The sequence below is a fragment of the Chelmon rostratus genome, chromosome 24 (assembly GCF_017976325.1).
Source record: "Chelmon rostratus isolate fCheRos1 chromosome 24, fCheRos1.pri, whole genome shotgun sequence".
Lineage (NCBI taxonomy): Eukaryota > Metazoa > Chordata > Actinopteri > Chaetodontiformes > Chaetodontidae > Chelmon > Chelmon rostratus.
Genome location: NC_055681.1, coordinates 13166402 through 13193960, shown reverse-complemented (window position 1 = coordinate 13193960; position 27559 = coordinate 13166402). Strand labels below are relative to the sequence as shown.

The 27559-nt window shown below is 44.7% G+C and overlaps 1 protein-coding gene across 1 annotated transcript in view; it reads right to left on the bottom strand.

Moving 5' to 3' along the window:
• Positions 1-23887, bottom strand: part of ptgfrnb (prostaglandin F2 receptor inhibitor b) — a 61479-nt gene extending 37592 nt beyond the window's left edge. Inside the window, exons 1-5 of the mRNA XM_041966498.1 lie at positions 23577-23887; positions 17831-17943; positions 17371-17629; positions 10447-10854; positions 6729-7157 (exon numbers count right to left, since the gene is read on the bottom strand). Of these exons, the coding sequence (XP_041822432.1) occupies positions 6729-7157; positions 10447-10854; positions 17371-17629; positions 17831-17943; positions 23577-23622 (1255 nt within the window). The 5' untranslated portion in view covers positions 23623-23887. The remainder of the gene's footprint in view (positions 1-6728; positions 7158-10446; positions 10855-17370; positions 17630-17830; positions 17944-23576) is intronic.
• Between the last annotated feature and the right edge of the window lie 3672 nt (positions 23888-27559).

Sequence of the window (27559 nt, the reverse complement as noted above, 5' to 3'; positions counted from 1 at the left end):
GTGAAAAGGAAATTGACAAACTGCGGGAATTAATTTGCTCGGCAACGCTGTGTAACTTTGGTAATCACCTAGCAGCCAGCTTGCTCAGACCAGAGAAAGACTGTGCCAAAGCTGTGATGTTAGTGGTAGTGAGGCCAAGGCTAAACTAGGGTAACAAGGTGAGCGGTGCCTACTCAGGTCTGTGTGAACTAACCAATCAGAGCAGACTGGGCTTTTCAGGAGGGGGGCTTCAGAGAATAGTGATGTTTTTTGGACATCAAAGCATGTAAACCCATTTAAGTGCACAGTGAACCTGAATATGAGCATAATATGGCCTCTTTAAGGCTCACATTTCTGGTTTACTTTGTAACGTGCATGGGCCAATTCTGCTGTTTACCTTGCAATCACAGAGAGCGTAAAAATAATTGCTGGCATAATCACTTTCCAGAGCTGTGAAATCCTCTCTCATAACATTATAAACCGCTGTGCAGTGTTTTGACGTGCTTTCAAACTCCGTAACTGGAATACCTGGACCACATGTCGACACCTTTGTGGTATCTGAAGCGACATGCCCACATAAACAGTGGGAGCACTGTTAAAGGTGCCATGCTCTTTAATCATACTGTAGTGTGGTGAAGCTTGCTGGTAAACGCTCCACTATGTTCGCCATGTCTATGCTGGACAGGTCGCGTACAGTAGATTTAATACATAAAACAGCTGCCTGCTGCTGGAACCAATGTTGATGAGAGCTGAGGTTGTGGGCTGGAAAACCACAGCAACAAGCTTAAAGAGTCTAAACCTCAGTAAAGCTTTAAACGCCGTCATCTGATCCACTGTTTATGGAGAAATATTAATGAGAGCAGCTCTAATATGAAGCTGTGTTGCTGCAAGACACATTCCTTTATGTCCTCCAATTTCCTCGAGCTCCACCTGGCCCTCGCGGGTCAGCTGGGAGACACAATCCCGCCAGGATGTCTGCATGCGCCGAGGCCTCCTATCAGTCATGCTGGAACGCTTCCATCGGAGCACGGGTGTGACCTCGCTCGGCGTCTGAGCCACCTCCGCCGGCTCCCTCTCAGTGTGGCGGAGCAGCTGAACTGCACAGGGGTCCGCTCATATCGCCGAATTCCTCAAAGTGCTGCAGCGTGAGGCCGCCTCGGCTGCAGAGAAACCGGATTTCCACTGTTAACCTTCTACTCGCTGCTCACGGCCAAGCGAGTGTAAACAGATCTACAGGTTTAGGTGGCTCAGCTCTCTGTTCTCCACCACCAATGTGACAGGAATGCTGAAAAGCATCATCATGTACATTTGAGATCACAGCCTGATGCAGCCTGGGCATCCACCTCTTCATTTTCACATAACGATTGTGGCATCGTTCTCTTAGTTAACACAAACTTTTCTGATTAATGCATACTTTTTGGGGATAATAGGTTTTATCACAACCAATTGGAACAGCAGCGAACATTTGTCAGTTCTCCATTTCCTAATGAAGTCCATTGAATACGATGAAAAGAAGAAGCAGACGGCACATCGAGCAGCTCCTCTCGTCGGGCCCAGGATCAAAAGCCTCTGCTTCATCTACCTGGTGCCTGACAGCTAGCGGCTAATTGAAAGCAAACTGCTAGACTATGCTAGAAATAGGCAGCCATCTGTCTCTTTTGTAGCCTTTTTTCCAACACAGGTATGTGAGGGGGAGAAAAATACACCGTGTCAATGAGTCTACATTTTTTATCCATTTCAGATTTGTGTCTGTGTTTACTGCACGGTTCAAAAAGAGTCTGACACTGTATAAAAAGGGTATAATAAATATAGAACCTCTATAAGAATTACAGACTAAAGGATAAGAGAACTTTATCATAATCTGGGTTTTGTTCACATGGTTTTGGCAAAAGTGGCAAATGCAAACAGCCAGTGCTAAACTTTTACAGTTTGAGTACAAAAATTCATTTATCTCCAAGCCAGATCCCACATCGATGTTTCATTGGTGTGAAAAGAGCAGCTAAAATAATAAAAATCTGCCATCGACACTAAGTAAATATGAGCAAAAAGTCATATCTGTGCAATACTAAAGTATACAGATATGCCCATATATGGAGTAGATCTTCATCAATATTCTGATGAGCTTGGAAAAATAACATGTGAGCTGGTATGAAATCTAAGCAGTCCTTTTTTTTTTGAGTGAAGTGGATCCACTGACAACAATTCCAGCTGACACAACAACATGGCACACAGGGGAAGTGTAGCCAAGGGTGAGAGGAATGACACCCTCTTTAAATGTACTGTCTGTGAGTGTGTGTGTGTGTGTGTGTGTGTGTGCCTGCCGTGGGGAGTTCCTAATCAAGTTCTCCAACTCTTTTTGTGCTTCCTGCTAGGCTGTGCTTGCAGAACAGCATTCTGGGAAGAGGGGGTAACCTCAAGGCCACACATCAATAGAATAAGAACTGACTGGTTGACAATGCACACACGGACACACACACATGGTTTATGCTCATACTAAGAGGAATGAGGGTGAAACATGTGCGCTACAAAAAATATGTTTAAGAGCAACGTGAGCTAAAGTCAATTAGAAATGTGGCTCTCGCAGTGTGTGTGTGTTTGTGCGTGTGTGCGTGCGTGCACGTATCAGCAGACACAGTTTGAAGGAATGTATACCCCCAGGCCAAAATGTAGGAGTTCCACCAGTGAGAACAGCCTCATACCCTCAGTATGTGGGACAAACACAGACACAGACACACACACACACACCCACGCACACACACAGTGTGTGAAGCATGTATGTGTGTACCATTTACTCAGGGGAAAGCCTTCAACAACCCCAGATTCAGCCTCGCACACATAAAATGCACACACATGTAAGTATGTAGATAATGGCAGAGGTTGACAAAATGTGTGTGTGTGTGTGTGTGTGCGTGTGGGTGTGTGTCCATAAAGCCTGGTTGATATTTCTAAATGCAATATTGATCCTTGAGGCTTCAAAAATCTTCTGTGTATCTAGCATTTTAACTAAAGGCTCTAGCTGACATACAGAATGAAGGACTCTCTACAGCACTACTAACAGGAAACACACCTAAACTTTAGATTTTCATTTTAACAAAATGCTTGATTTTCATTGGTTAAAAAACAAAAAAGCCAATGGATGGTTAGGGTTTTATTTTTTAACATTTTTTTAACTGGCATCTATGGAAAACATTAAAGTTGCAGTATCATGTTTGGAGGCACTGAATCCAAGGTTTTTGACCCATGACCCTCATGGCTTGCCCTACTCTGCCTCTGCTTGGCTTGTACATGTTGGTTAGTGTAAATGACCTAAATGGTGACGTTTGTTCAGTTTCTTAATGTTTTCTTGTGATCTTTGTTGATTTGTCTCATTTGGTTAAGTTTTTAAATTGGTGCTTTTATTTTGAAGGCGGAATGCGGTAGGAAGTACAAAAGACGTATATGACGGTAAACATGTACAAGTGCTTCTTCCAAATGAGGGAAAACGTCACGCTTTTTTTTACTTAGCACCTGGTTGAAAAGGGCACAAGGTTTGTCTGTGTTTATACTGAGTAGGCTCCTATGTGTAGGCTAGCTAAATTGCTATATTAGCCATGATACATTGAGATTTGTTGTCATTGCTATTGTTTGGTTGAATTTGGTTATATTACATCATAGTACTCTATTGGAGATTGTCAGTAATTGTGAAGAACAGATTAAAAAGGGTCATTTCATGATTTTACTTAAATAGCACGGTTAATTCATTTTTCAGATTTCAGCTGAAAGTAAAATGCATTTGAATTGTGGTTAAATATTACTGGAAGATTGGAAGGCTCAAAGGGACAGTTGTAAGACATTTATATTTTAAAATCAGAATGGTAAAGTATTTTTCTGTTGTGTTTATTTACTTCCTAGCTCTTACGGTGTGTTCAGAACAAGTTTTGGCGCAACAGTTATAAATAAAGATGTTGTGAACCATCAGTTGGAGAGTAAGACCATCATTCAACTGGGGATGCTACAGTTAGGCATGAGGATCGATGCTTGGTTAGGTAATTACAGCAGTTGTTCGATACAAAGTGGTCTACACGACAAGGTACAAGCATATTCAGTGGATCAGTAAATATTGAAGGAAGGAACAGCAGAAGAGACCGTCACAGCGAGCAGCACACCCACTCACTGGAGTAAATACTCAGCATGCATATTATTCAGAAGCAGACGGAGAGGAAGCAGAAACAATGCAGGAAACAGGCGAGAGAGGAACAGCGAAGCCACAAAAACCAACGAGAGTCTGTCAGTCAGAGAACCAATCGAAACGCAGATGGTGTCATCTTTCTGTAGCTATTAGAAGGTAAAGCAAAAAAAAAAAAAAACGTGTCTATTTGTTTCAAATCTAAATCCCTAAAGGATTAAGAGGAGAGAAGATTCATGGGTAAAAGTCATGCCTGAATGTCCATAATACTCTGAATTCATTGGTATTGTGGCGCCCGTCCATTCCAAACCCCCTAGAGGACAAAAAGTACTGTGAGGTGTTTTTGAGCTGAGCACCAGAGCAGACTGGACTCCATAAATATCATCATTAAAAGTCTTCTATTCTCTCCATGCGATGGCTTACCCAAAAAACAGAAAGGGAGGCGGAAAAAAGAGAAGCTGCCACTTCCCTAAAATAAAAAGACACTTGGGCTCCAGAGCTCACAGTGAACTTTTATCAAGTCAATCTGCCAAAACACTCGCTGGGAATTCCCAAAAGCATTAAATATAGTACTGCAGCTGAAGTGGGAGCGATTATGTAACACGCATTAATTTATTCATTAAAGTCCATTTCATTCATTTAATTGGGAATTGGGAGTTTGTCAGAAATCCAAGCGCGACAGCACAACGGCAGCTGGTTTTTCGGAGCAGTCGGAGCACTCCTTCAGTCCGCCCATCTCTCTCGTCAGGATCACCGCAGTGTTCCTCTCTGTCGGGGCCAGCGTGGCTGCTGAATATCGCGGTGAAACAGGACCAGAAGAAAAATCCAAGGTTTGCTTTGGAGTCACAGTCTGACATGTTTTCAGCCATCAAAAGTCAAATGGGGACTCGCAGGTCTCAATTCTTACTGTAAAATTACCAAGCTTGAATGCTGGCACATGACCAGTAAGACCACATAAGATCCACACATACACACACACACACCCCCCACGAATACCAATATGCCAGTAATGCTCCATTGTTTTTACAGCAGACCCTAAAGGGGCTTTAATCTCTTTTGGCGCAGTTCAAATGTGGCTTGGGTTTGTTGAGGATGGCGTGGAAGCTGTTCACTGAACTTCTGGCATCCCCGCGAAGTTGCCAGGCAACCAGCGGCGACTCCACGAAGTCACCAAGAAGTCATTCCAGGATGTGACTCCCCGTACAACCACAAGCTGTCGGATTAAACGAGCGAGATGTAACATGTTAATTAGTGAGCTCCGGAGGTGGTGGTGGCCTCCAGTCTTTATGCTAAGCTAAGCTAACTGAGCTCTGGCTGTGGCTTTAGAATTATTGTGCAGTTGTTGGAGAGCTATCAATTTCCTCATGTGACTCTCGACAAGAAAGCGAATAAATGCAATGTGGAGCTGTTCCTTTAAGATCAAATTCAATCATTAGGGCCAATAGCGAAGTTTAATTTTGATTCTAAATGTAGGGTCACCAACACCGATGATCAGCCATTAAAACCACTGACTGGTGACAAACCTGTCCATGGAGGCCTCACCTAGCAGGACCCAAAGGATCCGCCACCAACATCCTGGTTCCAGACACCACAGGACGCCCCCAGAGGCCCTGTGTCCACTCCATCTTGGTGGCACGATGGCGACCCACACGCCATTAGGCAGTTTTAGTCTCGTTGCTGATCGTGTACACTTGCAAAGAAAATGCAACATGATATAAAACTCAAGAGCGCAGAGTAAGAGGGACGGAAATAGCGAAAAGACAGACAGACGGAGAGACCACCCACCACGCCAGTAATTGATTGCTGTGTCGACTGCGTTCGACACCACTGCTCTTCAGAGGTGGGATCAGAGTGTCGCGCACACGCTCGCGTACACAAAAACAGCATACCCAGAGGTAGCAGAGTGCAGGACAGGCATGACTAATCAATCGTTCTCACAGCAGGAGTTGACAGGCTGACTGGAGGATTAAAGAGTTTCCCCTCGAGACGCAGGCACCGCCGCTCTGCTACGCGTCCACAAATCATGAAATCACTCAGAAAGAACACGCATGTGCTCCTCTTCGTCTTCTTTTTTTCCACGGCGTTGGACATCAGGACTGCCCCCAAACACATCAAGTGTTCGGTGAACGCTGGTGAAAACGGCCAAGCGCTCTGACAATAAACAGAACTCCAGACAACGCTCGGCTTCACATCACGATGACATTTTACACAGCTCTACCTAAAGAAAGCAACAGCGGGTGCTTCTCTTGTTGTGCCCTGCAGCTATGTGCCTTTGTGCTGCCAGCCATCTTCACCCTATGGCACACTCCATACTGTGAAACGCAGCGCACAGGCACGCAGGGAGCAGCCACTCCGCTCACTGAGGTTGTTCTTTACAGACAATTACTGGTACGGAAGCCCATTCTAAGCAGAAAAACTGATTATTTCTGAAGTTTGAAATGAGAAAAATCTCATAAGCATCTCATATTTCTTATTTGGGAAGTGAAAATGATGACTTCATGCACATGATTTAGCATCTCATCATTTAAGTAAATGCTAATATTTATCGCTGGGCAAATTATTAGACTTCTGCCGTTTCACTCACTGATCTGCGACACCTTCACCGTCAGAGGGCTGGACGTTTTCTCGGCTGCCATGTGCCACCTCCCTCCCCCGCCCGCGCTCCTTCCTCCTTTCTCGATGAAGGCTCGGATGCGGCAGGCGTACGCCCCTCCGTCCTCGCCGCTCACCCCCGTCACCGTCAGCCTGTACTCTCCAGCTCCCGTCCGCTCCAGGCTCGCCTGCCCCCGCTTCCCTTGCGCGCCGCTCGACGACGCGTTCGAGACCACCACCCCGCTGCGCTCCATGGTGATGATGTCGCGGCCGTCCGCCAGCCAGGTCACTTCCAGGGCAAGGGCGGGCAGGTTGTCGGCAGCGACGGAGCAGAGGAGGGCCAGCGTGTTACCGGGGGAGAGAAGCAGAGCCGTGGAGGAGGGAGAGGAGGAGGATGAAGCCTTCACGCTGAGGGACTGACCTTGAGAGGATGGAGACAGAGACAGCGTCAGTCACATCATCCATATGTGTACAGGTATAAACAAGATAAAGGCTTAACAAGCAGTGCTTTGGTCTTAATAAGCCCTATATTTCAAAGAGCCTTCATCCTTTTATGTGATATATAACAGTATGTATGCCCTAATGAGTGACCCAATCTCTTGAGTTAATAAACAAAAACAAACAAACGATTAGCTGATTGAACTAACATGCTAACTGGTTCCTTTTTCAAGCTGAAATGTCAAAGATTTGATTGTTTCACCTTCTTCGTACTTCTTCTAAGCTAATTCTTTTTCTTGCACTACCGTTTACATTTGCACTATTACATTCTCAATGTTTCTTTGTTTAGTTTGTACAATCCATCCTGCCGTTCTAGCTGATGTGCTTGAAGCATGTTCGGACTCATCAGTGTCCTGCGAGGAACCGCTGGCGGATACGGGCGTGGTTTAGGTGCGACGATAACCCAAGTGTTGATTTTGGCGGCTCCTAAAGAGCTGATGAGCGTAGATGCTGCTATGGCATCAGTTACATAAGAACTGGAGAGTGTTTCTTCAGTGAAAGAAGAGCAAAGAACCGCACTGAGGCTTTTCTTCGCTGAAGTTAGCCTCTGGTAGACGGTGACAGACATATGGTTCAACCAATCACCTGCCAAGTACTTTTTGAAAGTGCTTTTCCAAACAGTTTCATGGCCGACTTCCCAGATGCATAACAAACCATCTGGTGCGTCAGGTAAACTGAAAACACCTTGGCTTCTAGGAAACTGCGCTGCTCTCTGATGTGTTGTAGACCAAAACAGCTGAGCGACTATTGATTGACAATTAGTTGCAGCTTTACACACAGGGACAGAGGACCGATCACAGAAGAGTATTTCGTAAATGGTGACGTGCATCAAATCAGGTGATCAAAAGAATAATATTTCAAGTCTAGTGATAAATAATCAAAATGATGCTTAGTTGCAGCACTAATATGCACAGCTGAATGCAAAAGTCTTCCACTGACTGAAACCCATCGGAGGCAAATGTGAGTGAGACTTTAAAAGACAATGTAAGAGCAATCTGGAAATGCCACAGATTTAGAGGGAAGCATTGATGTATGTGTGGTTTCACAAAGCGGAGATGCTGAAGAAGAGCTTTGCAGTCCCTTCTATTAAAAATCGTTTGTGTGCGTCTTCAAACCGATAGTTGGATCGGAGGTTTGGATACGGTCTCCAGTAACAACCTAGACGGCATTATGCGGGGAAGAGTCTCTGTATGGTGTCTGGGAGAGGACAAAAGAGACAAAGCCCACTCTGTTTGACTTTTCTCATCCTCTTTACTCAAGTCAGTAAGTCAATATGAACTGACTGGGACACAATGGACCTGAGACTGAGACCTGTGTGTGTGTGTGTGTGTCGCTCATCTCTGGTTTCATTACAAACCGCCGAGGTGTTTTCTAGCACTTAAGAGGATATGGAAACCCAGGAGGATATAAGATACGGTGACCACAGCAACCGCAATGAATGAGAATGAGAGAGAGAGAGAGAGAGCGTCTGAGTCTGGGGGGCCGACAGACAGCGAGGGTCACGAGCGTCCTGGGACAGAGCGAGGCACAGAAAAAGACAGGGTCTCCCAGAAGAGAGGATGCCATTAAAATAAAGACAGCCACACAACAGAGAGAGAACTCTCCCACGTCCCTCCCTCTCCGCTCAGCCTTGATTTCCTTCCAGTGTCGCTCCGTATCCGCACAGCAGCCGAGAACACTGTGCTACATCCAGTGTGACCTTTTTTTATCCACCACCAAGACTTCAGAGAGATATTTGAAGATCTATTGCTCCCTGCGGTGTAATTATCTCCAGAATCTTATTACTACAGCACTACTACTTCAGGCCTTACTGCTGTGGATGTGCGGGGAACCCAGCTCCCTAATACCAAGTTCATGTTGCACAGGATCACTTGACCACAGCAAGTCTGAAACTGTGGCTCCCCCTCGGACAAGCCCCCATTGTTGTCTTATTATTGGAACTGCAGGGCTTTGGGATACGTAAAGTACTCGTATGTTGCCTCAGAGTGAGCGAGTTAGCTCTCGGCTGCAGACTGAGCCCTGCTGTTTTAGCCTGCTTGTTTACATTTTGGCACCATTTAAAGTCTGCCAAATTAGCTCGGATTAGCTCACGTCTGTTTAGATTTGACTCAGTTATGACTCCAACGGGGAGTACGAATTGTGACAGATTCGGAGTCGTGCCTCACCACGCCCCCCCCTCCTCCAGTCCTCATGTAGATTGTCAAGACTTTAGTTATTTGACCTTTATTTGTGAATCTAGCTCATTTATTTTTCACCGCATGATTTCCGGTGTTATCGTTTACGGCAGTTGTGTCGGGTATTTTGGCAGAAGCACACGGCCCATTTGTAAGCTGCAGCTAAAGAAACAGACTGCTAACAATGTGTAACATAAAATATATCGTTTGGTATTCGTTTCATTGCTAGGCAGTCTTAGAGAGTGATATAAGTGTGAGATAATGTTGTTGACTGCTCCCGATTAGCGCCGCTAGCTCGCGGTTAGCATGTCAAGCTAACGCCGTTAGCCTTCTAAGCTAGCGTTTAGCTGGCTGTTGTTAGCATTTGGCTTAAATGTTAGTTGCTAATGGTTATATTGTGATTAATCATTTGGGTCTGCTGTGTGTATTTCAGTTCATGGCTTTAATTCATAGGAGTATATTTGATTGATAAATATTAAAAAGTCTATGTTTGTTTACATTAAAAGGGTTACTATATGCAACGTGTTATTTTGATTAACCATTCCAGGTTTACGACCTGTGTTGCCTGTGACAACTGTGTCGCTTAAGGTCCCTTTGTTATAAAATAAAAGAAGACAAAGGATAACACTAGTTGTACCCACTGTGTGCTTCCTGTCAAGCCTTTTCGGAGGGCTAAGAACTTAAAAGTCCGAACACAGATAACACGTTCGGGTATCATGTTTACATTATTCACCATCTTAAGTTTAGCGTGTTAACATGCAACTGAACACAATTAAGATGGAGAGGATGCATGTCATCAGTTCTGCAGGTACTGGAGTAATTGCTATGTTGACCTGATGATGGCGCTGGATGAAAGGCAGGGGAGCACCATTACCTGTGCAGATATCTCACTCTGGACCAAAGTGATCGACTGACCAACTGACCGATATTTAAATCCCCACAGCCCCGCTGCTGCACGGATAAAAATAAATGTAAAACGTGCGAGTGCTTCTTCCTGTACTTGTCCTCAGCCCCTGTTGGCTGGACTGGTTTTCTCACCTGTAGGAGTGACAGAAACAGTTCCCATCTCTCTCGTGCTCTCCACGATTTTGATCCATTTCCCTCCTTTTTCGTGCGTCCATTCCGTTCCGTTGCACTCATAAATCCCTTCATCGGACGACGTCACTTTGGAAATCACCAGTTCAAACAATCCGTTCCTGCCGGGGACCAATCGGATGCCTCCGTCGGCGTAGCGCCGGGCGAACTTCGGCCCCGCGACCACGTCTCCCTGGGGGCCGAACGTCAGAATCTCCTCCGACGTCGCGCCCCTCTTCACCGACCAGGTGACAGACAGGTAGGTGGGGTGGGTGAGCTCCCGGGTGACGTTGCAGGACAGTGTGATGTCACTTCCTTCCGGGACGACGGGGGGCGGGGCCTGGGGCGAGACCTTGAGGGTGTTGGGGATGACTGATGGGAAGAGAGACAGAACAAAAATTTTAGAAGTACATTCATAACACTGTCAACATAGCAACAATAAAAAAACTGCAAGAAGATAATAATCCAGTTAGCATTTGCTGCTAGTATTCAGTGTTCCTGCAGCTGCCACAGTGAAAACCCCTCCGCTGGCTTTTATCAGGAAGCTACAGCAGAAGGTACTGAGTGACAGTAGTTTAGCACAAGTTAGAGGCTACAAACTGGTTTAATCTACTTTCAGACATTGCGGGCTGCAGGCACCTTTCGGAGTTTAGTGTACATCAAACCTCTTGCTCATTAAAAAACAAAATAAGTTTATAATGGTGTGTATTTTGATGCTGATTTTTTTCTTTATTTCTTTTTCAAACCCTCCTTTGTTGATACAGAGTTTGGAGGATGATCAGTGGCATATTTGCATTTTCTCCTCATTTTTCTTCGCCGTCTATTACTGGAGGCGTATTCTCGGCTGTGTGTGAGAAGATCTTGTTTACCGTGATGATCTGTTTAAACCAATTTCCACTTGGAAAAAAAAAAAAGCTTAATTCTGGGGCGGAGACTCAGCCTTCTCCTGTGTTATTCTGCCTTCCGCTAAAGGCTTAAGATTCAAGCTTCAGCCACTAACTGCAGGTATTTGTCAGGGGGAAGGACGGAATCATAAATCATGAGGACTTCCTCCATTTACACCTCAGTATGTCACACCTCAGTTCTCTACAAGCTCCAGTAAAGGTTAATGTGAACTTCAATTCGTGTAAGTCGGCTATTTGACTCTCGTCAAGGTCACAAGCTGAAGGAAAAAGAACAAACAAACAGCTCCAGATAAAGCTGTAAATTTGTGACTGTAAGTGTGTGTGTGGGTGTGTGTGCATGAAACACACCCAGGGGAGTGTTCATAAAGGTTAATGACTTGCCTTGCTCAGGTAACACGATAAACTCTTTGACTCTCACACCAGCGGATTTACCTCCGCTCTTTCACTCTGGCCTCGTTTTTGTTCGGATCACGAAAAGGCTCCCTCTCGACGTGAACCCTCAGCTTCCTGGAACTGTCCGGCTAAATGTGACATTTACGAGTTCGAGCGCGCCTTAACAGAGCAGCTCTCGCCACTGCTTTGTGCCTTTTCTTCTCATGACGCATAAACATGACTCACCCTATGAGGGGAAATTTAAAAATTGGGGAACTTGTTAGTGCTGGATATCCTGTTGGGAGTACGTCTTTGCTTCCAAATGCCTCCGCGACAATAACAGTGAAACAATAAAAATAAGTTTTACCTCTGCTTTTCGCAACAGGGAAGAAAAAGACATTAGATGCTTTGATGAATGGCGTGTCTGCAGTGAAGACATGGGGGGTTAATAATAAAAACTGAGCAGCAGGCTCAGTCGTGCTGCTGGGTGACTGCTAAACACAAATTGCAGGCTCTGTTTTGTCACCGACTTATTTTGATGCTTTGCATACAAAAACGCAAAATGCCACATAAAACACAGGAAATCATGAGTGAGAGCTTGCCTTCAGGTATGATATTTAATTAACCTACTTGCAATAATATGAGAATAATACAGCGATCGTCCCTCTAAACTCTGCAGGTTCAGCCCAAACTATTCTACATAAATGGTGAATAATCCCTTTTGGAAGCTAATCGTTGATGAATCCGTGAGGTGGCAGATGGCTGGGGATGAGGAGTACGAAGCTGTGCATTATGGGAATCACATTCATGGCACGTTCGAGTCCTGTCGGGAAAAAAATGATTTTTGACTGTTCAGAGAGCAAAAAGGGCTCATCTCAGCTTTAGATGGTAAATAAAACGTACACGCTGGATAGCAGCGATGCCTAATGTCTGATGCACACACCATCTCCATCAGAGTGGTATCTCTACAGCAGGGCTGGAATGTGTGAGCCATCAGGTCAGATCTAAAACACTTCAGCAAATCATCATCCAGCACTTTACCCATGTTCAGAAGCATTTTGAACCCCTTGAACCCTTTTTCACTTGACCGAAAAACAGCAGCTCCAGTTCCCACTACCTCGCCTCCAGATCAGGGGTCAGGGACCCAGAACTGAAGGAGGTCTTGAAAGATGACAGCGGGGGTGGTAAAAGGGACTCAGAGGGATGACGAAGTGAGGGGAAAAAGAAAGCCAGATGTCCCTGTCGGGACGCATCAGGCAGTGATGCCCAGCAGGTACTAACAGGCATTTGGCATAGTTCTTAGCTCGGCATGCCAAACATTATTTTTAAGATAAGCTGGGATAGTCAGAAAAGACATGACGCCATGTTGTTTGACTTGCAGCTTGAGGGGTGGGGTCACGACGCCTGATCGATCACCTGATCATTCCCACCTGATCATTCTCTGGTCGGCTGTCTTGCAGTTTGAGCTGTTTCACAGTCGAATTTCCGACACGGCTGCTGTCCAAAGATCTGTTCTAAGCTTTCAGGTTTTCAGAGTGTGAGCTTAAAAGTCACAGATATAACGCAGGGCTCAGATTAAAGGATCTTTCTGTCTGTGACGATGGCGACTGTGTCACCTGAGGCAATCACAGAGTCATAAACCCTTGCCCCGACTTGGCTGCGAGACATGACAGGCAACGGGTTGGTCCCCGAGCAATCGTAGCGGTCTTTCACATCTGTGTGATGTCATCAGGAGGGAGGGGCTTGGGACTTCCAGTAAGAAGAAAAGAAGAATGTAAACAAACAATGGCGTCTGAAGCGGTGTGTTTGATACCGGCTGTGTTTGGAAAGCTATTGGTCAATGTCACGGAGCACCTTTGTTATCTACTGTGTCCATTTTCATTCCAAACGTCCTACATCTGCCAGGTCGGCCTGTTATCGTTAGCCGATAGCGTGCAGTCTAAATGCTGCACAAGTCGTGCAGGAAGGCAGATTAAAACGTGTGCTGCCAGTTAAAACTATGCACAAGATCAATAAAATCCCACAATATCTGCCCAGCATCTCCGAGTCCAGGGGTGTGTGCGTGGGATGTCCGCGTCTTCGGATCGGAGCGCGTGTGTCGGATTCAAAGGGGGTTAAAGCGCTTCCTGCTGGAATCCTACAGCTAAATATAACGTGTGGATATAAGAGGACGGTAGTGGACACGGACGAGGCTCGTGGTGGAAGTTAGAGTACACAGCACTGCTGCTGTGCGGCAGTGATGTGAGTGTCTGTGGCAGATGAAGAAAGCAGTACGAATAATCTGCGTTTTGCTCTATCAATTAAAATTAGCCTGAAAGGAGTTTTCAAACCCTCAGCGACCTGTACTTCACTTGCTTCTTACATAACCAAACAGCCTCAGTGGGGCGATGGAAGCAGCGTGTGTGTGTGTGTGTGTGTGTGTTTATGGGAGCGCGAGTGCCTGAACATGGTGTACAAGTCTCGACTGGTATAGACCCTCAAGCAGCAAATCTAACTCATCATCTCTGTTAACGACTGACAGGCTCATTCTCACACACACACACACACACACACACACTACAAAACACACTCCTCACTGATACATACGCTCCACATATACACGACGCGATCTCTCTGGCACATAAACAGCGCTGCCTAGTTAATTCAGCTCTAAATTTAACAAGGTGTCTGGGGAGCCGTGCTGGGGAAGCAGAGAGCAGCAGAACATGATGGTGCATTATGGAGCTAACTAACCTGCTGTCAGACAATCCCTGCGCGTGACTTCATCGCTCAAATTCGAGGGTGCGCGCCATTAGACGCTCCTGAAGCCCCTCCGATGCGTACTTTCTAAATAAGGGATCGCCACCATTAAACACCCTGCGTGTTTGGGCACGGGCTAACAGTGGATGTAAACCGACACACTCGCCGGAATGTGTGTGTAATTGCTGGACTGGATAACTGTGAGCGAGAAACCCAATTAAATTCAAAGGAAAATGCTGAACTCGGGTTTCTCTCTCCACCTCTTTTCTGTGTCAGAAAATAGTCCCAAATGAAAGTGTGCACAGCGAGATCCTGGGATGATCCTGAGCAACCGGAATATTGTTTCTTAACAGATCTCTGCTCTGTGTCTGAATGCCAAACGGCTAGAAATGAGACCAGAACTCACAGCATCGGCTGGATTTCACTGAAGGCAAGCAGGAGAGCGCGTTTTAATGATGCTGGTGAGCAGAGGCAGGAAATTGCTTTCAAAGAATAATGAGTCAGAGGTCAAATACCTGCAAGAGTGGCAGTATTTTAAAAGTACGGTAACAAAACTGCAAGATCTATGAGGACTCTAAACATAGAAACTTATTATTATTTCACATAGTCACAAATAGTCCGATTTAATGCCAACTAGAGCCTTTAAGCAGGCAGTGAGGCCCAATAGCGTCAATATTTCAAGCATATTGTGCACGAGATCTCAACAGGCTACGATCCAAACCTCTTAATTTTTGCTGACAAATAAGAGGAAGCAAAATATTACAGGCGGTTTTGTTTTCAGTGCAAGTTTATTATCCTTTATCAGGACTACACCGCAAGCGTCACCTCTATGCAGGTGGGTGCTGAAGTGAAACTGTGGCAGAGGAAGTTGCGCCGTAGGAGAAACGCTGATGTTTAACATGGATTGCTGACTTATTTAAAGCAGCGGGAGGAGCTTCGGTTAGAACTTGGCCGTACGCCTGTCAATCATAAACAACAGCCTTGCTCCTGACAATGAAATCTGACACAGGGCTGAGTCTAAGAGTAAATAAAAAAAATAGAAAATCTTCACACTAATTGTCCTCAACTATTTTGATCATCAATTAACCATTAACCAATTAACCAAGAGTTAAAAGTTTCACCATTTTTTTCACCATTGTCTGGTGGACATAATAAATTGGAAGTAATAGTGAGGTGTGGTTCTAATGAAAAGCTTCTGATTTCACAGAAACTGCCCTCCCTTGTCTTTGCATTTAAATGCTTGTGAGCGACTGAGCCTTTCAAAGATGCCCCTTTCATACCTTATTATGATACATGATCACCTGTTTACCTGTGGAATGTTCCAAACAGGTGGTTTTGGAGCATTCCACGACTTTCCCAGTCTTTTGTTGCTCCTGTCCCGACGTGTTTGAAACGCGTTGCTGGGCTTGAAAAAACGGGTCCGAACGTCGAGCACATCGGGAACAAATCTGACATGGCACACTGAGCTGAAGCATCCACCCGAGTCAAACTCTCTCGCTTTTTGTAAAGAACAGGTTATTCTTCATTTCCCAATTGAATGTAGCAGTGGTGGAGGATCTACTCAGATGTATATATATATATACACACACACCACTGTGACAATATGCCTACTACTCCTGCATTCAAAACCTTACTTATGTAAGTATCATCAGCAAAATGTACTAGTAGAAGCCTGAAAAGTAAAAGTACCCATTGTTCAGTCAGTGTTTTGCAGTTATATCTGATGTTTTTGCATCAATATTACTGCCTCATAATGTGCATGCTGCATTTTACTGCAGATGTTTAAGGTTGAGCGCATTTTAACTACTTTATACGCTGTTGGCTAGTTTAATCTACAGCAACTGATCGTATTCTATAAACTCATCATGCATCTGTGAGATCAATGCAACTAAAAAGTAGATTTAGGCATCCAAAAATGTTTCATGAGCTCAGAAAAACAGCCTGTGTTCAGCTGTATAATGATACATTCAGTATCATCAGTGCTAACCAAAGGCGGGTTTTATTAGTTTATTTAGGAGTAGTTAAAGAAGCAGAGAATTTCCCCTTTAATCATTCAGTTTATTAGAAAAGTTGGAGATACATGGTCTTCACTGGACAGGAAGCATATGAAATATTGTAATCTGAATAGTAGCTTGTAACTAAATATCTGCCTCTGAGATGTGTTGGAGTGCAAAGTTGCAAAAAATTTAAATACTCAATTAAAGTACCTTGAATTTGCACAGTACAATACTTGAGTAAAAGTACTTAGCTACATTTCACCACTGAGAAGCAGACTTGTACTGGACTACGTCGTAGGGGATCTGAAGCCTTTGCAGCTCATTAAAAAAAGAGAAAAAAGCAGCGAACGTGAATTAGCGTGTGAACCGAACTCTGAGCTTGCTCTTGTGAAGTCTGAACTTGCGCAACGATGGCATCGAGACTCTTCTCTTCTCTCCTCTGCCTTTGTGTTTCACCGCCCAAATCCCTCTCTCCCCGGACCTCATTTGACACAAGCCAAGTACTCCCACCTGACATCTGCTCCCCACCATGAGTGTGAGTGGATCAGTGTGTCGAGGTGTGCACGGTGCGTTGTGTGTCTGCGTGACAGACAAATTATAAGCCAGTAATTGTCTAAAACCAGCAGGAGTGTGCCCGTGTGTGTGTGTGTGTGTGTGTCTGTGTGTGTGTGTGGGGGAGGATATATACATGGTCAGTAGAGCATTAGTAAGTCATGGGGATAGCTGTTAAATGAACCATTATAGCCAGCTAGCCTCGAACACAACCAAACACACAGTAAAACACAGTTATGACAGTTCGCTCTGCTCAGAAGCTTTACATGCTATTATTATGAAATTATTACATTTACACACACACACGCACACCTTTCCCCTACCTGTGAGCTGGACCTGAGCCTCGTAGTTGCCGCTGATGACCGAGTCGGTGCTCGGCGTCTGACACCAGTAGTTGCCGGCGTCCAGCGCCTTCACCTCCGCTATCTTCAGCTCCACCTCGTTGTCCAGGAGCCGCACCACTGAGATGTCGCCGGACGCCACGCGCTTGCTGAGCGACGGGTGGGAGTAGCTGGCGTCAAAGGTGGAGATTATCCTTATCCTCTGGCCGCTCGAATCCCTGGACATCGTCCACTCGAAATCCTGCAGGACAGAGGGGGAGGATAATAACCGGCATGTTGATGGTGATGATTCACATTGAGAGATGGAACAACACAGTGTTGGTTGTCGTCTTTTCATGGGCGTTAAAAATACAGACCATCACCAGCCTCATTCGAAAAAAACTGATCTGTCAGTCGGGGCGCGTGCACCCACGGGTGACACAGAGGCATAAAAGACACCCACCTGCTCACGAGGTCCCCCATAGTCGTTGACATCGCATCTGACGGACACCGGCTGACCCTCCACCCGAATTAATGGACCGGGAGATACCGTCACCACCCGGGCCAAGCACCCGCCTTCAGGGATACAAGAAAATAACTCAAGTTATCGTACAGGTGTTGTGAGTTGCATCCAGACACACAGTAAGCGGTAGGGAAATATTCTATGTGTGTTTTCTGTTAAAAGCAAGCCACGCGTGCACGCAAACACACAAGAGCACGGGGCTTATTGCAACTTGTGTAGACTTGAACGCTATTGACGATGACGGCGGTGCAAGTCTCCGTGTGCGTGCACCTCTGCACACATGCCCACGTCATTCTGCTTGGCAAGAACACCACCAGTTATGTCAGCAGTCCAGAAGATTTCAAAGATTACCAGAACACAGAAAGCGAGTGAGGAAGAGTGAGATTTATATCGAAAGTGGCTCTAATTTAGCTTCCACTGTTTCTCGGTTCCATTGCAAGACCAAAGCATGTGGTTTACGTTCCCTCCCCAGTCAAAGCGAGCACAGAGCTCCGCTGACATTCCAGCTGAGTGAAGCGTGTAGCGACACAGCAGAGCCTGACTGAGCTCAGCAGAGATGGCCGGCTCGCTGGCGCTCTGCTTCCTGGTTGGTGAAACCTGGCTGCAGGCCTCCACATTCCAACTCCAACCCGGACTTGTGCGCTCGGCTCAGGTGAAGGTAAAGCGCAGATGCTGCGTGCTGCTGGGGTTGTATGTAGCAAGAATATGGGGAAACAACTGTTTATTTTGGCAGGTTTCCCAATACAAAGCTCATTTTTGGCAACTTTATGGATGCTTGTGCTTCGATATTTGTCTTCTTTTGTTAAAGGAAATCTATGATCTAGCACATCTACAAGATTTAACTTGCAGCTCCGGCCACCGGTTCTTTTGATTGTGATAACACTGCACTAGGGATGCACTGAACTTTCTCTCTCCTGATGCTGATTCTGATATGAACGAACGTACCTGATAGAGGAAGCACAAAATTTTGTGATGCTGGATCGGTCATGTCATGGCCGACACCTGATCATCTTAATAAGGTCGGTGTCTGCACCGATACCAATGCGGTGTAGTGGATCGTTGCTGAGCATGCTGGGAACTCTGCAGCGTGGCTAGAAATGGGCCGAACAGCTTCAAAACACAAGTGTTCGACAACGAGACGGGTTGGAAACAAAGCTCCAGCTTCGTTTGTTGCAAACATCCATCACTTTGGCGTGTTCAAACTGAGCATAATCAACACTGTCGATGGCCAGAGCTATGAAATTAACCCCAAGTTGTAATAAACTTTACTTTTTCCTTTAAATGAGGAAAAAACACATTTATATTGCTCAAATATTGCTCTGTTGAAAGGCTGGATTTTCTCTTTTAACATGGGCGTGCGGTACTTTTGGGGATGTCCTTATATTTTAATAATACTGGAATTCTATCATATCCAACTTTACAGCCATGAGGATCATTATCTTTGTCAGAATATTTTTACTCTTGATATTTTCCTCTGGGTTTAACTGCCCTGTTATCAATGCGAAAAGTGCTTCAATCATTTGAAACCCAGTCCAAAATGACCGGGCATATGGTCATTTTGGACTGGGTGTGAAGCTTCAGGAAAGCTTGAGCACTGGACTGTGTCCATTTATATCAATCATATCAGAAGGTATCAAGTTCTGAAAGCTGGCAACAAACGTTTGGTCGGATTCTTAGTCTTGTTAACTTATTCTTGGGTTAAATATCACCTGATCAACAGCAGTTCTGTCAGTTTTATTCAGTATTTTATTGAGCTCCTGTGTGACTGTTTGCTTCAGATCTCACTAATGACTCCTACCTTCGAGAAGTCTGCATAAGAATGAAATCTGCACCTGGATCAGCTTCACCTCATAAACAAGCCCTGCTTGTGCGCTACATCAGTACTCGGGTTTTTGGCAGCAGCTCTGGTGTTACTGTATGTGTGGGAGCCTGCTGACTGTGAGCTTTTTCTGCCTCACTAAGTAACAAGTCACAGTGTAATAAGTACAACAGAAAACCTGCTCCATGTTTCAGCTTCTGTTGATAATTTCAGAAGACAGGGGTGGTCTGGGGTTTAACTTCAGCCCAACTTTCCATCACATGAAGCAGAGACTCACTTGTCGGCCTCTGAGGAGTCGGACAGATACAGCGTTCCTGTGACAGCGAAAAAAATAAATCACTTAACGCTTGCTATGAGACGTAAAGCACGCAGAAAACCTGCTGTTTCCATACCTCAAGCTATCATGACAGAGTGATTCATTCAGCTCCCAAAAATCCATGACGAGTGTGAGGTTCATCAGTCCCGGCACATCTGCAGGTGTTTCTGCACCACTGAGTCATCAGGTAACAAAAGGTCTCCCACGGTAAAAACGGGAACTCTTTCCTTTAATTATTCACTATACCTGGTTAATGCTAATGCACGATGAGATTTCTGCTGTGTCATATTCCAAACTGACCATAATATACAGTATATCTAGGCGATGGGGCCATTCATCGCTAACATAAGACTCAAAGTTGCTCGGCCACAGGTGCTGAGATTTATGGCTTTCAAACTCAATTTCCAGCCGGCCTGTCTCTGCTGGAACAAATACTGCACAGCCGCTGGAGCCTGCAGACACCTAGAAAGGTGAATAATCAAGTCAGGGATCTGAAAGAAATGTGGCATCGGGCGGGGGAGCCGGAGAACCAGATGGATGTGGAGAAGGGCCGATAAGCTCCCAGGCCTCAGACCTGACTCAGGCTAAAACTGGACCACATGTCAGTCTCTTCAAAATACAAAACCAAGAGGGCTGGAGCTCTAATTTGTAATTCCTTCTGATGCTGATGCCAGGGCACAAGATGATTAAAGCGATTAAAAAATCATGATAAGAGATAAAAGAGAGAAAAAAAGTTTTTCTTTAGACAATTGATAGCAATCCTGTGTACAGCCAGGAGATGGTTAGCGTAGCTTAGCATTAAGACCACGTGCACACAGCTATCCTGGCGCTCGTCAACATTAAGATCAGCCTACCAGCACCTGAAAAGCTCACTGATGAACACATTACGTGATCTCATGTTATGTGTTGATACATAACAATAGCTGGAGAGATAATTCAGCCTATAAACACTCTGGTTTCCAGAGTCTGCTTCATACATTGAGGAGCAATTGTTTTAAGCATTTAAAGATGACCTCTAGCTGGATTATTTGACCTTGATAAATGATGCATATTAATTTGGACTGCACTGCGATTGACAGGCCTGACCATTTCTGGTTCATTTCAGATGCTAAATGCTGCAAACTGCAAACACAGAGTTCCCCTCAGCGTTCAGAACCAGATTAGCCCTGAAAGGACCTGCTCTGGCTTTTTGTCAACTTCACTTTAAACAGCGCCGCGCTGCCTTGGCCAGACCTGAAGGTCATTAAATATTTCTTGTGCATAAATGGCAAAATCAGGGGTGCAAAACTTGAGAATGACAGAAGCAGACTGCATTAATAATATGCCAAAAATTGAAATCTTAATAGTAAGTGCACTTTTAGTTTCTCAACATCTGTTCCAGGCACAACCTGTGCAAGTGTCAGCTGACGGTTCTATAATCTCCACAGTTAGCCGTTTCTTTCCTGATACATGGCACGAGGCCAGTTTACCTTGATGGTGGCACTGGGAAAAAGGCAACAGGATCAACAAAATAAGCAGATTTCTTCTTTTCGGGGGAATAGGTGTGCACAATATATGCTGCATGTTTATGGCTCTAGAGCACGCTGAAAATGTGTCTTACAGCCATTTTTGACAATGAAAGTAGACCAAGTCCTCAACAACAGATGCATCAAGTGGCTACCTCTGCCACCCAATCCAAGGGTTCAGGTAAGGACACTTACTTCCAATGTGGTCCCATTAAAGGGGGCACAGGGACAGACACATACCCTACATTAAATCCCATTGGTGCATCCACCAAAACAAAACCATGTGCATTCACAAAACTATAAAACAGATAATCCAAGACAATATACATGAGCGGCAGCCATACAGGCAGTTCCCAAACAGCTATTTGTAACCAACTACAGACAGACATGTCTGTGGCACACTGAAAATATCAGGGCAGCTGTCATGTGTCACCGTAGCATTAGATAACTCAGATCAAAATGCAAATGCTCCACTGGCTGTTACACAAAAGGAAACAAAGTCTGGTGGTGACATTAAAGGAGACTTCGTCCTCCTGGGGGTCGAAACGTGCACGTGCAAATGTGCAAATTTCTTGCCGGTGTGGCCGCGATGGGTCTGGCAACCCACGAGTTACTGCCCGCTGTCAGGGGCGGGACTCCAGCTCTGTCTGCGTTATCTGTGTTTCAATTTAGTTGAGGCAATTTGTATACTACAGCCCCTTTCCCATCTGGGGCGTCAGGATTCACTCACACACACACACCGACAAAACCACACACCCGCAGGAGTGTTGGCGACATTTGATCATCTTACAGTGCACTAATTTAAGCCAAGTGTCCCTCTCTCTTTCACTCGCACACACACAGACACACGAAAGCCCCCATGAGATTCAGTGTTGTGCTCACAAACATATGGCAACTTCAGTATTGGTAAGCCCTGTTCAGCTTGTTTGGCCCTCAGGTAGGCCAAACAACAAGCCCTGGTTTACCCCTGTGGTGAAAACCAGCCTAATGACCGAACACTGGCTCGCTCCTGGTTTAAACCAGCCACATAATTAGTCAGCCTGGTTTGACTCTGGTGCAAATACAAGGCAAATAATAAGGCCAATCATGAGGGCCAGCCCGGTTTGACATCGAAGCGGGCTAATGGGAACTTGTCAAATCTGGTCACCTCATGTTTGCCAGTTGGTCTTAATGGAAGTAGTCCTCTTGGATAATGAGAGGCTGACTCAGGCTGATGGGAGGAAACATCAAACTTGGGACTATTTTCTTCACTTCTCTCTCGCTCTGTCATTTTAAGAAACTCCTCAGTGCTTATCGCCTTTATTAATTCTTCAATGTTTTCCATTTTACTTGAACAGAAGATGTGATGTACTAGTGGTTTAATTAACCTTTAATTCGGCGATGATTCAGTGTTAATTATTCATCCGTTGAAATTAATTCATCACATTAGCTAAACACCATTATACAGTAGTTTCTACACACCGAGCCAGTTCATTTAAGAGGAGAATCCACCCAGAACCTCAGTGAAAAGCGCAGTTCACCCTGTCAGAGACTACCGTGCCAGACTCCGTTTAACAAAATGGCATTTTAGCGTTTTTGTTTGCCGTCAAATGCAGACATCTTCTTGAACATCGCTCAATGTTTTTTTTTTAATGTGTTAGATCCACTCTTCAATTTGGCATGACCCAATGAACCAAGCGACACTTCTTTTATACTTAATTTTCCACTTTTTGAAACTGTTCGCTTGTTGCTCTCCTGAACTTCTTCCCTCGAAATACACAGCGACTGGCAGCTGCTAGCAGTGTGAACCGGCAGAAAAGATGGGTAATTAAATGACATTAAATGCTGGAAGATGGATTAGATATATGCCGAACTGGCTAGTAGATCTGTAAAATACGGGAAACGCTTTATCTGATTTTCTACAAGGCATGTACGTCGGCAGACAAATCAAAAAACGTTTATTTGACAGATTTCTAAAGGAGGTTTAGCAGTGGGTTCTCCTTGAGAATGTCGACATGCACCGGAGTTAATTAGCTATCAACAGTCAAGCAGAGAAACGTTTCTTACCGAGCATTGAAAGACTAAATGCGACTGTGAGGAGACAGTTCTCCATTTTCGTTCCTCTTTTTTCCCACTCTTATCTTTTTCCTTAATTCCCCCCGTTTTCTTTGTCCTGTGTGTGGGGTACCGACAGTCCTCTCCCGCCGCTGTCGGTCAATCCAATAAAACTCTGAGATCTGAGTAGTCAGACCGCACCGCTCACCGGGCGGAGCCGCAAAGAAAATCCGGTGCACACCGTGGCTCCTAATCCAGGAAAATCAAGTCCAAAGACATGGTTCACACACTGACACTGAACCGGTTTGGTGCGTGTGCTGGAATGAGGGTGAGATTGATAGAAAGGGAGAGAAGCTGATTGAGGGGAGGGAGAGGGAGAGGGAGAGAGAGAGAGGCCGGAAGTTAGGTGACGGGCTGGAGGAGGAGTGGAGGAAAGCAGGGAGGTCCCAGGTGGAGGGAGAGACTCTAATAACAGACTGACACACTGTCACAAGGTTTATGGTGCAGATATTAGTCTTTATTATAAGACAGGTGTTGTCCAGTAAGTGTGGAGCACCTCTGATATGATGGAGCCCCCGTTTTTATTTGAAATTACTGCCGCTCCCCTACTGAATCTCTTAATGGTTTAGGTGAGTACACGTGCACAGTGCAACATTTTGGACAAGACGCTTAAACTCTCATGGTGGGCTCAACAGTGAGAGACAGCCAGTTAGCTTAGCCTAGCATAAAGACTGCAAAGAAGTCAAAGAAGTTATGGAGGCTCGGCTAGTTCCCTGCCAACTGAACCTGTCCCTGAAGTGGCCCGTCACATAACCTCCTGTGAAACTATGTGTTTAAACTTTGGATTTAGCATTAAATAAACAATATAACGTGCTAATTTGTGAGCTTTAGAGGTGCTTTTACTCATATTTTGTTCAGGGTGCCTTTGGACAGAGACAGGTTAGCGGTTTCTGGTCTTCATGCTAAGCTAAGCTAACTGACATCTGGCTCCTGCTACATGTTTGATAGGCAGACACTTCTTTTTATGCAACTTTTGGTGAGAAAGTGAGTAAGCTTATAAGCAGGAACTTTTTGTTGTTTGAATTACATTTTGATTGACTTCTTACATGAATCCTGCTGAAGTGTTGAATAGTTTGTTTGTGGTTGTGTTACGATGTGTTGTGAATTTGAGCCTGTTAACGTGGTGCGTTTAGGGACCCCAGGAAGAACAGGCTCCATTTTGATGAAGCTAATATGGAACTTAAAGGTGCCCTGTGGAGTTTTCTCTGCATGCAGGATTTCTAACCAAATTCTGTACTTTAAATATTTACAACCACGTTCACTTGTTAGCAGTCTTCCTCTTTCGTGCCGTTGTTCCTGCATATCTTGGCGTGTTGCCACCACCTGTCGATCAGTGGATAAAGTGTGACAGAGTCCCACTCATGGAAAAACAGTAGGAACAGCAGGAACCAAATGACAGCTTACACTTAAAATACACAGTTTGCACATTCTAACTATAACATAACAATATTATATATATTTTTTGTAATTATATAAGGGATATAATCATACAAGTACAAGTGACCTGGTTACACTTAAATAATGTTCTGGAGAAATTACATATTTGGAAATATTGGTGTTAGATATATGAAAAACTACATTATAGGATGTATTGGCTTTGAAAACTGAGCCATATTTCAACATCGGCATCTCCCAATTTTCATTTCCCCTGCAGGCTGGCCTTTTTCACAAGTGTGACACATGCCTGGTGTCACTTCCAGTCCTGTGGCCGGGCCCATGCTGTGTATTTACACAGACGCAGTGAGCAGGGCAAAGGTCACCGCTCAGGCCGAGGAGGTGAGAAGTTTGGGTTTGTGACCTCAGGGTCAAAGGTTACAGCTTCATGGGTCATCTGGCGTGATAATGTGAGTATCCTGTTTTTAGGGTGCTTGTGTGTGTGTGTGTGTGTGGCAGGGAGGAATCAAGCCAATGTGTGTCGCCTCTTACTGTATGTGGTCTCAACACACTAGCATCTGTTACTCACATAACATCTGTTCAAACAGACACACACACACCGGACACACTCTTATCTCACTGCCCTACTCTCCTGTCAGTCATTAACCCGGTCATGGATTCTTGGCACTGGATCTGGTTTTAATGGTGTAAAAGCATCAGTCACTTCCAGCCACCTCAGACATGATGCATTTAGATGGTCAATCATACTTAACTTTATTTATTCTTATGTACTGTAAGAAAACTGCATTAAAAGGAAATCTGCAGGCCAACAATAATGTTAAAATCCTGACACTCGAGCTCGTCGTGTTAAGAACCTGGATCATTACTTTTAATGATTTTCAAAGAGTTATTTAAGCTTTTATCACTACTCATTTGGATTACTGTAATGCTGTGTTTACTTGCCTCGAGCAGGGCATGATTACACCGGTTCAGGGTGTCCAAAATGCAGTCGCACCACTTTCCACCAAATCCCAAAAGATGAGATCTCCCCTATTTAGCTTCCTCAAGCGAATAAATCATTATTCTGCAGCCTGTAGCTTGAGGTCCTCTGAAGAGGCCCTGTTAGTAAGTAATTAAGTAACTATTTAACATTATTTCCTGTGTTAATTTTCTCCATTATTTTATCTTTACTTTGAGCTGTTTTTTGGTTTTTTTTTGGTATTTTTATTCAGTGATGGTGATTATGTATTTGTCTGTTCTCCTTGTTTGTCCTTGGTTGTGAAGCACTTTGTAACAGTAGGTTTAAAGGTGCTTCATTAAACAACCTTTTTTCCTCTTCTTATCAATGAAAATCATAATAATGATAATAGCCATAAATTCTCATTTAATCAGCCTCAGTTTGTTCTGGTGTGACATTTCACCTCATGCCAACACACTGACCTATTTTAGAAAACATGAACACACAGCACCATCTTCTGGCCTTTGAGAAAGCACTCTCACAATACATCATCCATCTGGAGTAAAATCTTAGAGGGGTAGCTGCGTTTTCACTGTGTAATGTTTGATATCATTAGCATCACTCATAATGCCTCCTCACGTCTAAACTATTGTTCTGATGTTGTTTCTCACAGCAAGAGATAATCCAGTGAGTTCTGACAGGCGGACAGGGACTTGGAGGATTGTCTTAAGTGATAAAGACGCCTGTGAGGATTCTCAGGCATCCAGGTCATGGTTAGTTACGCTTAACCTAGAAAGATACATATAATAATCAACTTAAAAGATACAAGAAACAGTGAATATAATACATATATGTGCATTATGCACAAGCTACAGTAAATATCATTGGCTTGGCATACAATCCAGTGCTGAAATGAAAATCAGGTAAGTTTAACTGTTATGATAATGAGTCCAAACTGATTGGTCCTGTGGACATGAGGCCACAGCACCATCTAGTGGACAGACTGGGCCAATACAGACTTCAAAACACAGTGGTGGTCAGAAACAGGTGATTCTCATACTGAAACATAAACCACAAGTCCAGAATGTTACCATGCTGAGGAGAGGCCTCATTTATATTTTGGCTCAGCTCAGAGCTGTCCAAAGGTTTGGAGCTATTTCTTTGGTTTTGGTCAGCCCTCATGCTAGTAGTGTAATAAGTTTCCCCACCCTCAACATAGTATCACCACACATTACGTCATTTAAAGTTAGTGAGTCATACCTGCTGTGCAGTGAGAGTTCGGGTGGTGGGGCGAGCGTTGGCACCCCCGTATTTGATTTCTCACTGGATTTTCCTTTTGCGGCTGACGTCAGACCACATCCTGGCTGGTACTGGTGTTGTGCCAGTAAGAGACATCATGTGGGAGGACTGGTTTAGGAGCCTCAACAGTTGATCCAGTGGCGTTAGGACACATCCAGCGCACCGTGTCAGCCAAGTCCGTCCAAGTCCAGCAGGCTGCTCCAGAGTCAATGATTTGCTCATTCTCACATATGCAGTGTTTCAGTTTTCTTTTCAAGCTGCGCAATTCTTGCTCAAACTGTGTGCAGCTCACAGATTTTGCCAT